The sequence below is a fragment of the Fonticula alba genome (genome assembly GCF_000388065.1).
Source record: "Fonticula alba strain ATCC 38817 unplaced genomic scaffold supercont2.6, whole genome shotgun sequence".
Taxonomy (NCBI): Eukaryota; order Rotosphaerida; family Fonticulaceae; genus Fonticula; species Fonticula alba.
This window is the reverse complement of record NW_009242976.1, coordinates 884,240-895,378: the sequence shown is the minus strand read 5'-3', so window position 1 is coordinate 895,378 and position 11,139 is coordinate 884,240. Positions and strand designations below refer to the sequence as shown.

The 11,139-nt window shown below is 67.2% G+C and overlaps 3 protein-coding genes across 3 annotated transcripts in view; 1 reads left to right on the top strand and 2 right to left on the bottom strand.

Moving 5' to 3' along the window:
• H696_03863 (hypothetical protein) overlaps positions 1 to 1,024 on the top strand; it is a 2,407-nt gene extending 1,383 nt beyond the window's left edge. Inside the window, exons 5-8 of the mRNA XM_009497724.1 lie at positions 16 to 137; positions 278 to 479; positions 618 to 694; positions 806 to 1,024. Coding sequence (XP_009495999.1) covers positions 16 to 137; positions 278 to 479; positions 618 to 694; positions 806 to 908 — 504 coding nt within the window. The 3' untranslated portion in view covers positions 909 to 1,024. The remainder of the gene's footprint in view (positions 1 to 15; positions 138 to 277; positions 480 to 617; positions 695 to 805) is intronic.
• Positions 1,025 to 6,182: 5,158 nt separating this feature from the next.
• On the bottom strand, positions 6,183 to 7,955 carry H696_03862 (hypothetical protein). The gene has a single exon (XM_009497723.1). The coding sequence runs from the start codon at positions 7,833 to 7,835 to the stop codon at positions 6,909 to 6,911; it is 927 nt and encodes a 308-aa protein (XP_009495998.1). The 5' UTR covers positions 7,836 to 7,955; the 3' UTR covers positions 6,183 to 6,908.
• A 337-nt stretch (positions 7,956 to 8,292) lies between these two features.
• Positions 8,293 to 11,139, bottom strand: part of H696_03861 (hypothetical protein) — a gene marked incomplete at both ends in the record, with an annotated part of 3,608 nt that continues 761 nt past the window's right edge. Inside the window, 4 exons of the mRNA XM_009497722.1 lie at positions 8,293 to 9,131; positions 9,299 to 9,443; positions 9,631 to 9,856; positions 10,069 to 11,120. Of these exons, the coding sequence (XP_009495997.1) occupies positions 8,293 to 9,131; positions 9,299 to 9,443; positions 9,631 to 9,856; positions 10,069 to 11,120 (2,262 nt within the window). The remainder of the gene's footprint in view (positions 9,132 to 9,298; positions 9,444 to 9,630; positions 9,857 to 10,068; positions 11,121 to 11,139) is intronic.

The window sequence follows — 11,139 nt, the reverse complement described above, 5'->3', positions numbered from 1 at the left end:
TGCTTCCTGCTCTAGCGCTTCGAGAATGGCCACTTCCGTCTCAAGTCCACCGGAGATGGCAGCCTTGCACTCGCCAGCCATGGGCGCATCTTCCGCGTGCAGCTCGGCCCTGATGAGGTGTACAATGCCAACATCAAGTACGCATGGGACGACCTTGTGCCGCCCTTTCCCCGGTGCCCGTCGGCGGGTCACATATGACTTACTGATGATGTGTCGCCACATGGTGCCTCACGGACTGCCCCACGCACCACCTTTGTGCCCTCCCGCTCCTGCAAAGGCACGTCGTCGCCTGGAGCACCAGCCTCACCCTGACGCCGGTGTTGGCCGACCTCATGGAGGATGGCACCGAGGAGGAGGCCATCGGCGCCGGTTCCGGGCCAATTCGCTCGGCCCCTGCTCTCAAGGAGAAGGGCATTGGCCGCGGCAAGTACTTCGACCGTGTTCGTCGGAACATTCGCAAGCGCATTCTCGGCGAAAAGGTGCGCGTCTGTCCCGGCTGCCGTGCTTCTGTCCGCCGGGCCGCGCCCCATTCCTTTGTTGGGCTAATTTTTCCAGCCTTCCCTGACCCTTTGTCGCCCCCCCCCCCGCCGCCCCCGGCCTTGACCCCGCGTCGGCAGGACTTCTATTCCATCCGCGGCCCGGGCGACGTGTACCTCACCTCGCGCCTTCCGCCGACTCTCCTGAACCTCGACGCGTGCGTCCCGACACGCCTCCTGCCCGTTCTTCCCTTTGCTCCTGCCTCTGCCGCTCTGACACCCGCCCCCGCTGCCCTGTTCCCGGCGGCCGGTCTCCCCGGATCCGCCAGCTTCAAGCGTACCTCCGCCCCTACCGCCGCCCAGGCCACCACCCTGTCCACCCCGACCATCGTCGACAATCCTCAGGCGGTGCCGGTCACCCAGCGGCGCTGATGGACAATGTGTGGGAGGTGAATCCGCGCACGGAAAATGTTCCCCCCCCCCCGCCCTCCTTGTTGCCGCTCCAAAGGCGGCAGATGCCCACGAATACACCACATACCAACTTTCACCTTTCTGAGCGCCTCGCGCGCGGGCCCGACCAGCACAGGGTCTGTACTCCCAAGCGTCGGCACCTCGACGTCCCCCCCCCAGGTCCCCCAGCCGGGGCCGGGGGGGGGCGGGAGGGCGTCCAGAGTGGGGGGCTGGCCGACCCTACACCGGCAGCCAGGTGTGCCATCAACCCGCGCCCGGTGCGAGCACTTCAGATCAGTCAGCACGCCAGGCGTGCTGGTGGTTTTCTCTACGGAGGGCTGGTCTGGTCGTGCACGCGCACATACGCACGCACACGGCCGTGTGCGTGGTGCTCTCGCGGCCGTGAATGTGCCAGGGCGGCTCTGTCTGCTGCCACCGCCTGGCTCTTTGCGTGTCTCCTAGAGACCTCTGCCCACCCGCGGCGAGTGCGAGTCGAGTCGTGGCCACCTCTGTCTGAGGGGTGTGTGGCAGGAGGAGGTCGCGGAGGGGGGCTTGGCAGGGGGGGGCGGGGGGACAACGGAGTGTGCTTTGTCTCTGGCTGGGTGCCCAAGCCCCTCGCACGGTGTGAAGACTCTCCGACACAGCCAGACCCATCTGCCCTGGGCCTCTGTCGCGTGTGCTGCCGAGAGCGGGCCCGGCGCTGGGCGGTGAGCGGGAGACTTTTGGCAGAGGACGCCGACCGAGATCAGTGCCCACGAAGGGCAGCTCGCCTCGGCCCAACCACGAAGGCCCTCCCCCGCCAGACACACCGCGCTCCCCTCTTCGCCTTCCCCCTTCCTCTCCCTGTCCCCTCGCCTTCCCTTGCCCTTTCTCCTTTCTCCTTCCACAAGCCGGGCCCGCTGGCGCCTCCCTCTCCCCTCTTCCCTCCCTCTCGCTCAGCACGCCCGCCGGCCGGTGTTGTGCATCGCCGCTGCGTTCCCGAGGCGACTGGATCCCCTCCTACCAGCTGACAGCGCCCGGTTCGTTCTTTTGTCCCCCCCCCCCCCCCCCTGGCGTCTTGCCATCGAGCCAGCGACAGGCATCCTTTCCCTTCCTTTTGTTCCGGCCCCCCCCCCCCCTCCCTCCTCACTCACGTCACCCGTCCCAGTTGAAGCAGGGCTGGGACGTCTCCGTCGCTAGCTCCACCGCACAGACCTCGGCATGTTGGCCCACCTCGCTCGGTCGAGTCGGACGCTCGTGCGCCACGGGCGTTTGCCCTCGGCCCCGGTGGTCGCCCGCCTGAGCCGACCGTTCGCCACGGCCACCGGGCGCCATGCCGACACCGCCGACTCGGTCTCGGCCGCGCCTCGGGCCTCCCGACGCAAGACCGCCTCCTCGTCGCCTCCCCCGACAGACCCCCTGTCGCTGGCCCTGCGCACTCTGGCCAACATTGATCCCCTCTTCTCGGTGGAGGACTCGCCCGCGCCCGCGCCCGCGCCCGATGCCGATGGCGGCGCACTGGCGGCCGCCTCCCCGGCCCCGGCCACCCCGCAGGGGGGCTACATTTCCGGCAGCGAGCTTGCCCAGATGCTGGCCGAGCTGCAGCATGGACCGGCTCCGAGCGCCACCTATGAGAGCCTGCTGCAGCATGCAGCGGCTGCGCATGACCCGAGTTTGGCCTGTTCCGTGCTGGAGCACTTTCACCTGTACCACGAGGAGGTGCCGGTGGCGATGATGCGCCCGGCGCTTGAGGCCCTTGCCGGCGGCCTGCCGCACTTTGACCAGGTGACCGAGCTGCTGGGGTCTCGCCAGCACCGGGCAACCATCCACCCGGAGCAGGCCTGGTCCTTTGCTTGGGACAGCACCTCGGCCCGGCACTATGACCGGGCTCACCAGTCGGAGATGACCGACCGACTGGCCGGCCTGCAAGCCCTGCGGTCGGCCGCCTCGTCGGCCATGCGGGCGGCCCAGGCCGACCCTGTGAATGGCCATCTGGCGGACGCCTCGCGCCAGGCCATGGACGCCTATCTGGAGGCGCATGTTGACGCGGGGTTGGCCACCTCGCCGCACATGCAGCTCCGGCTGGCGGCGCTGGACCATATGCGCCGACTCCTTCGGCGGGTGTCGGAGCTGGCGGCGGCCGCGCCGCCGGGCCAGCTGCCGGCCGACTTGGCTGGTCTGCTGCCGGGCGTCACGTCCAGCTTGATGGCGGTCCGTGATCCGCTGCTCCGGCGCAGCCTGGTGGCCGGGCTGCTGGGGGATTTGGACTTGTCGGTGGCTCCCCTGACCGGGCAGCCGGCCCTGGCGGCCCTGGTTCTGTCGCTGGTGGTGGAGCCGCAACAGCGGTCCCTGCAGCAGCAGGTCCGCCGCCAGTGCGAGGGGGAGCCCTGGCTCAAGTCCGACCCGGTGATGTTGGCCCTTCTTGGCCAGGCGGCCATGGCCTCCGGCGATGCCAGTGCCAGTGCGCGCTTTTTGTTGCGCGCGCCGGGGATCCTGCGTTCGTCGCTGGCCGGGCCGCTGGACCGCGGCCTGGCCCCGGACCAGCCCAAGCACCAGCGCCGATCGGCGTCCACCGTGCTGCAGGAGGTCCTGGCCCAGCCACTTGCCGAGCACAGCTCCAGCGGCCACCTTCGCAAGCAGGCCACCAGCAGTCTGACCGGCTTGGAAATGATGGACATCCTCGGGGACATTGTGCGGAATACCCTGGAAATTGGGGCCAATCTGCCGATGGATCGGTCTGTCGGTGCCCGGCCGGCCGTCCTGCAGAAGGTCCACGACCGTCTGTTCAGCACCATGGACGCCCTGGCCGAGACTTTCCGGGCCCTGCCGGCCGACTGCCTGCCGGGCCTGGTGCGCATTTGCCGGCATGACCTTGGCCATATGGCCCAAATGGTGGCCGCCACGTCGGAACAGACCCCGGAGACGGATCTCCATCAGTTGATGTCCGGGACAACGTACCAGCTGATGGTCAACTTGACACAGGCCTTCCTGGCCGAGGGCCGGCGTTCCGGGGTGACTTTCGGCCGGAGGGCCGACGGCCAGCTCCGATCGCTGAGCCTGGCCCCTTGGCCGGCGGCCGGTGGCCGGGACTTGCCCTGGCTACGGGCCGCCCTGACGGACATTCCCCAGCGCTCGGAGCTGGGCCGTGAGCTGGCCCACTTTTGGCGCCAGGTGTACACCCTGTCCATGAATCGCCTCCGTGCGGAGACCGATCCGGCCTTGACGCTGGAGAGCCGCGGTCAGCTGGTGGAGGGGAACTTTTCCGGCTCCCTGCACGGGACATTGGCCCATGCACAGCAGGCTCGCGGTTTCCTGCAGGACCTGCTGACCTTCTCGCATGCGGCCCTCACTGGCCAGAGTGTGGATCCCTTCCTGGCTTTGTTGGATGGCACCTCGCCGACCGAGGACCTGGCGGCCATTTCCCTGGAGGCCCTCTGGTCGAGTGGCCCCACCGGTTCCCTGGTGGCTGATGGCCATTCCGATGCCAAGGTCCGCGCCCTGATGCTGGCCGAATCGCTGGACAACCGGCGTCCGGCGGCCGTGGCCTCGACCTCCAGCAATGCCGACCTGTCGCCGCTGGCACGCTCGGTTCTGGCCGAGGCCCGGGCCCGGTCGTTGCTGCTGGTGGACACGGCCCCGGCGGCCGCGGTGACCACCTTCGGTGGGTATGAGCTGTCATTGGCGGCGCTCGCGGCCAATGGCCACTCCGGAGATGTTGCCCCCAATTGGGGGGACGTCATGCAGCCGGATCTCTTGACCATCACCCCGGCCAGTGGGGATCTGCGGGATCTCCTGGCCGAGCAGGCTTCGGTCGCGCATCGGGGCCCTCAGCACCAGCAGTCCCCGGAGTCCCTGGCCCTGGAGCAGGGTGGCCTGCCGCTGACGGCCAGCGATTTGCTGGAGGCCGCGCGCATTGACCAGCTCTTCGACCGGTATCGGCCGACGCTGCATGAGCTCCAGGTGCAGGCCGAGCGTGCTGGGCAGGCTGCCAGCCAGGCCACCGCCGCCCTGGACCTGCTCACGCGCACGGCCGCCTCCACCGGGGCCATTCCCTCGGAGGAGCTGGTCATCCTGGCCTTGGAGTCGGCCACCCTGCCGGCTCCGCTGGTGGACTATGCCTCGGCCTGCTTGGAGACCTTTGCCCCGCGGCAGACGACCCTTGTGCCGAATGTCACCCTGACGCCGGCCCCCTTCGAGCCGGGGGCCCGGGACCCGGTGCACTTCGATTCGCCGGCCCTGACGCGCACCCTGGCCCTGGCCTTGCATGAGGCACGCACCGGGCGTCGGGCCGTGCACCAGGCCGTGGCCGGCATCATGAAGCAGCATCTGGCCGCCGGGCAGACCCCCTCGCCGGCGGTGGTGGCCGCCGCCGTGCGTGCCTACTGCCAGGCCGCCTCGCCGGTGAGTGCCATGCACCTGCTGCGCATGCATGCCTTGACCCCGGACTTCCTGACGGTCGAGGCCTTGGGCCCGGTGCTGGGGGCCTTCCGGGACCTGCTCGGGGCCTATGGTCGGACCAATGACTCGTCGGCGGTGGGGGCCAATCGGGCGCTCAATTTGCTCGGGGGCTACTTGGATGCCAGTGGTTTGGGCCGGCTGGCGGCCCATTCCTTCGCTCGGTCGATGGTCGACCCGGCCACCGGATCGGACGCCTCCGGCCCGGCCCGGCAGCTGACCAACACCCTGGTCGCTCGGGCACGCTATGACCGGCGGTATGCCGGGATCATGGAGCATCAAGCGCGCTTGCGCCAACAGATGGCCTCGGCCGGCCACCATGATGCAGATCCCATGTCGCCGGAGGACATGGCCGCGGGCATGGCGCTGCCGCCGCCCCTGCGGCCGTTGGCCGCCGCCGCCGGTAGCCTCCATCATCGGGCTCTGCTGACGGAGGTCCTGGCCGGGGCGGTTCGCCTGCTGGCCAAGTACGACTACCCGGTGGTGGGAGCGCTGGCGGCCCAGGCCACCAGCCTCGGCCAGGGGATCTCCCTGCCGGGGGTGCCCCTTCCCCTGTACATGACTCGACGCCAGCAGCGGGCCTTGCTCTTTTCCCAGCGCATGCACCAGGCTGCTGGTGACCGGCTGTTTGAGAAGCTCCGTCAGGCGGACAATTTCGCCAGCCGGAACTTGGAGTCGCCGGGGGTCGAGGCGCTGGAGTCCCTGGTGGCCATGTCCTCGGACCAGTTGACCGCCGCCTCCAACACCCCGAAGGATGCCGGCTCTCCCTCGCTGCTGTCCAGCGGCGGTGGCGGCGGCGGCGGCGGCGGCGGCGGCGGCAGTGCCCGGCACCAGTTGGACGCATCGGTGGTGCCGTTTGCCGATCGATCCATGTGGACGGCGGATGTGAATCACGCCGATGGCGGCCCATCCCGGATTTCGGCCCAGGGTCGCCGGCGGGCGATCTTCCTCCGCCACCTGGTGCCCGACCTGCCAGAGGCGCAGCCTGCCCCGGTTCCGAGCTTCGGCTGGGAGGACGGGGCACTCGGTGCCAGTGAGCCGGCCCCGCGCCGGAGCTTGGATGCGGTGATTCAATCGCCCGCCTTCGAGGCGCTGGTGTCCGGGACCGAGGCCAATTTGCCGACTCGGCGCCCGGTGCTCTTCCGCGACCTGGGCCACGACTCGCCAGTGCCACCGGAGGCGGTCATCCTGCGGGAAATGACCACCGCCTTCCGGCCACCGCTGTCTCCCCGCCGGGGGGTGATCTCGTCGTCGGGGTCTTCCACGTCCGAGGTGTACTCCCTGCCGGATCGGCGGGCCCCGCTGCCCGGGCGTCTGCACACGGACCTGCTGCTGGTGGCCGGGCAGCTGCTGCTCCCGCAAGCCGGAACCCAGGGCGACCTGTACACGCACCTGATGCACGGCCTGCTTGATGGGCACCGGTGTGAGGAGGCCCTGGATCTGCTGAGCTGGGCATTGGACACGCGCCTGCCGCTGCCGGATGACCTGCTGGCGCGGTTCTTCCGGCCGGTGCTCGTCAACCCGTACCAGATGTCCGGGGCTCGGACTTCAAACCTGCTGGCGGTGCAGACGCTGCACGTGCTGGAGCGCCTCGGTGCCGGGGGCATGCGTCGCCTGTTGGATGCTTCGCCGCAAGCGCGGCAGGCTCTCTTCGATAGCCTGGTGCAGACCCCGCTCTTCGATGTGAGCCTGGCCCTGGTGCAGGGGTGGGCCGCGGCCGGCCACGCTGGAGCCGGCGATTCTGCCACCTCCGCCGGTGCTGGCGGGGACATCCCGCTGGCGGCCGCCGGGCTGACTGGCCCAGGGCGGGAATTTGCCCGGCTGCTCCTGCCGGATGCCGCGCTGGCTAGTCCGCCGTCGGCCGAGGCGGCCCTGATGCGGGCCGCTCGTGCCGGGGACCCGGAGGCAGCTCGGCAGCTCCCGGTTCCGGATGCCTTCCGGACGCACATCACCCCGATCATGTTGCACCGGCTGATTGAGGGGGTGGTGCACGAGTCGCCGGAGGCCCTGCCCGCGGTGTGGGCCTTGGTGCGGGCGTCGCGCTACCTGGAGCACTCCCTCATGCCAGCCAGCACCATTGTCCTGCTGAACAAGCGTTTCCCGGGGCTGATGAAGCGCGACTTCCCGGACCTGCATGCCGACCGGAGGTACGCCCCGAGCCCGGCTGCCGGGGTCATCACGGACTTCTTCAATAAGCGCCTGCGCAAGTCGCCGGCCTCCTCCAAGTGAGTGGTCTGCGCTGCTGCAGTGGCCGTCGTCGCCGTCGTGGCTGTCGTGGTCGTCGTGGCCAGCGTTGCCATGGCCGCCCCCGCCGTCTTGCTTTTTTCCTCCCTCCTTTGCGTGATTCCCGCTGTGATTTCTCCTTCTCCTCATCCGCCACCACTGCTGCCGGCCTTGCTCTGCCCTCCGAGTGTGCATGCCTTGTGTCCGGTGGTGCTCGTGCGCGCGCGCACACACACAAATGAGTATATACATACACGGATGACGCCCTTGCTGTGGCGGCACGCCGCCACCGTCCGCTCTCCTCCTCCTCCTTCCATTCTTTTCCTCTCCCTTCCGTAACAATAGACAGACTCAGTTGCCCTGGGGGAAACAAATCTGCCTGTGCATGTGAGAGGTGCCCCCACCGAGGGAAGAGGGGCCAGCCGCAAGGGACACAGGTCCCATGCCCAACGCATGGACACAGCATTCCCGAGCGCGAAATGCGCGGGTGTGGAAGGGTGTTTCCGCTTGATAACTAGGTGTTTGTTTTTATTATACAGGAAGGGGGGGGGGAAGGGGGGAAGGGGGGAAGAAAAAGAAAACAACACGTCTTTTCTTTGAAGCTTTTTTGTCTTTCGCAGCGGGAGCACGTCCATACACGCCAGTGATCTGACCTCTCGCAAGCACGTGCACGCTTTCGCACGTATGCACGCACAGCGTGTGTGCGCACCTAGGAGCGGGGCTCCATGTTCCGGACAATGTCCAGGAGCTTGTCCTGGTCGTCGGGAGTCATGCTCCGGAAGCGGGACCGCTCGTCGGGGCTCATGGTGGAGAAGATCTTTTCCGCCTGGACCACCTTGTACGCGTATCCCTGATCCAGGAGGTACTGCTGGCGCTTGGAGGCATGCGTCACATCATCAGTGCCGTCGGCAATCAGCGTGTAGAAGAAGGCATTGAAGCCCTCGTCATTGCGGTTCTTGGCCCGGAGGATGCGTCCCAGTCGCTGGGCCTCCTGTCGACGAGAGCCGGACGGGGCCGACACCTCGATCAGGCAGCTGGCCTCCGGGATGTCCAGCGATGTGTCACCAATTTGACTGAGGAACAGCACTCGACGATTCTCATCCTCGCGGAAGAGCTGGAGATTGCGCTCGCGCTCGGCCAGCTGCGTCTTGCCCTGGATGACCAGCGCCTGGAAGTGCTCGGCGTAGCGCTCCAGCGGCTCAATGCGGTCCACGAAGACGGTGGTCTTCTTGTCGTGGTGTCGCAGCAGCAGCGCCTGGAGAACCAGCAACTTGACCGGGTTCAACATCAGCAAGTTGGTGCGAATGTTGAGGGGCTGGCCCTCGCGGCTGTACTCGCGCCAGAAGGCCGGCGTCAGGGGACACCGGACCTCCGCGCAAATGACTCGCGCAATGTGGCCCTGCCGCGAGAGAACCATCCAGTTGGCCTCGTAAAGTTTTGGGCCGACCTGCTGCAGAATCTCGTCGATCTTGCCATCCTCACGCACTAGGGTGGCCGTGAGGCCGAGCTTACAGTGCGTGGGGATTCGAGCCACAGCCGGAGCATACGCTGGAGCCGACAGGAGCCAGAGGGGTGGGCGGAGGTGGGAGAAGGGCAGGGGGGCGGGTGTGAGGGAGGTGAGTATCGGTGCCCTCTTTCGGGGAGGGTGGTGTTGGGCGACGGGAAATGCCAGCAGGGGGGGGGGGGGGGGGGGGGGGCAGATGGCGGGAACGCACAGTCGGCCGGAACAGAGTGCACCTCATCCAAAATGACGAGGCCCCACTCAACGCGCTCGATCCAGGACATGACGCGTGACTTGACATTTGTGATGGTCTGATAGGTGGTGATGAAAATAAGGCTCGGGTGCTTCAAGTCCTCAAGCTTCGAGGGAGCAGCCCATCAGAGATGACAGCGAGAGAAAAAAAGGCGAGAAGATGATGTGAGTGGGCATGGACCAATCACAGAGAAATGTCGGGGAAGCCATGCGCGCGTGAGAGTGCGTGTGCATGTAGAGAGAGAGAAGGATAGAAAGAGAGGGAGGGAAAGAGGGAGGGCAAGCGCGACGCACCCGTGAGCCACCGCGATAGGTGATAATCGGCGCTGGGGCGTCCTCCCCGGCGATGATGTGAGGCTTGATGTGCGCCCACTTGGAGAACTCCCCATGCCACTGGTTGGCCGAGAGAGTGGAGTTAACCAGGACCAGGGTGTTTTTCTTGATCGTGGAGGCGGCCGCCACACCGACGAGGGTCTTGCCGGCACCACAAGGCAGAACGATAATGCCAGACCGAGCGCGCCTACAGAGAGGGGCAGCGGGATCGGCGGCGGCGGCGGCGGCGGCGACAAGTGCAGTTACGTCATTCCCATTCCCCAGAGCGCAGTGGACAATTGTGAGCAATCGGGCCGAGAGGACATCATGCGTTCGGGCCGCGGACCAAAGGAGCGAGAGAAAGGAAGGAAGACAGCAACCGAGACAGAGGGAACCGGGCGTGGGCAAAGGACAACGCACTCGCGAGAGAACATCTTACTCAGACACTGCTGCTGGTAGTCCCGGACGATGGTGGTCTGCTTGAGGTCGATATCCAGCGTGGGGGAGTCGGTATCCGCGCGGAAGGCATACTCCTCGAAGACCGGGAAGTTCAGCGAGTCACACAGCTGCTTGATCTTTTGGATGCGCGTGCGCGAGCCGGCCACCGCGGCGGCCGACCCGCCACCCTGAATCGGCATCGACACGGAATCCGAGTCGAAGATGTTCGGCCGCTCCAGGTGCATCGGATGCAAGATCTCGAACATGTAGAGGCGCCCGCGGCGGCGACGGCTACGCCGAAGCGTGGACTTGCCGGACTGCGCGACATCGTCGTCCTCGTCATCATCCTCGTCCCCATCGGACCCGGCGCCATCAGACCCATCCTCATCGTCATCGGGGTTGTCGCCCCCAGGCCCGGAGGAGGCGGCCCGGTCGTCCTTCTTGACGATCGCCTCGGAGTTGGCACCCACGGCCATGGGTTCCGGCTTGATGGCGGCATTGTCACCGAAGGTGTCACCCCCGGGGCCGCGCACTGGCAGCAGGAACCCGGCCACGGGCGGGGCCGTGGTCGCCTCGCGGGCCAGACGCAAAGCCTCGTCCACGTCTTTCGGATTCACCTGGCGCACAAGCTGCTGCAGGTGCGGGTCGCTGCAAATGCGCTGGCTGATGCTCTGGTCGTAGGTCTCCAGGTACCAGCGGAACTCCCGCTTCGGCGGGCCGTCATTCGACTCGAAGGCAGATGCCGGACCGCCGAGCAGTCCCAGCGGCGCGAAAGTGGTCACCGAGGACCCGCCAGCCGACGCGGATGTCGACAGACCGTCATGTGTCTGCAAGCGGATGGTCGGCGCCTTGGTCGCCTCCATCGGGAAGCCGCGCATCACCAGGCGCACCTTGCCATAAGTCGACATGTACTGCTTGATGATCTCGATGGCACGCTCCGGCACCGGGACCTTGGAGAAGCGCTGCAGCGTGTCAATAATGTTGTTGGGCTCCAGGCCGACCGATGCCGCGGAGTAGAGCGACATCTTGGTCAGCTTGTATTCGTGCACTAGG

What these genes read in the sequence shown, in the direction of transcription:
- H696_03862 (XM_009497723.1), bottom strand. Translation starts at nt 7,835, where the DNA reads ATGTATATACTCATTTGTGTGTGTGCGCGCGCGCACGAGCACCACCGG.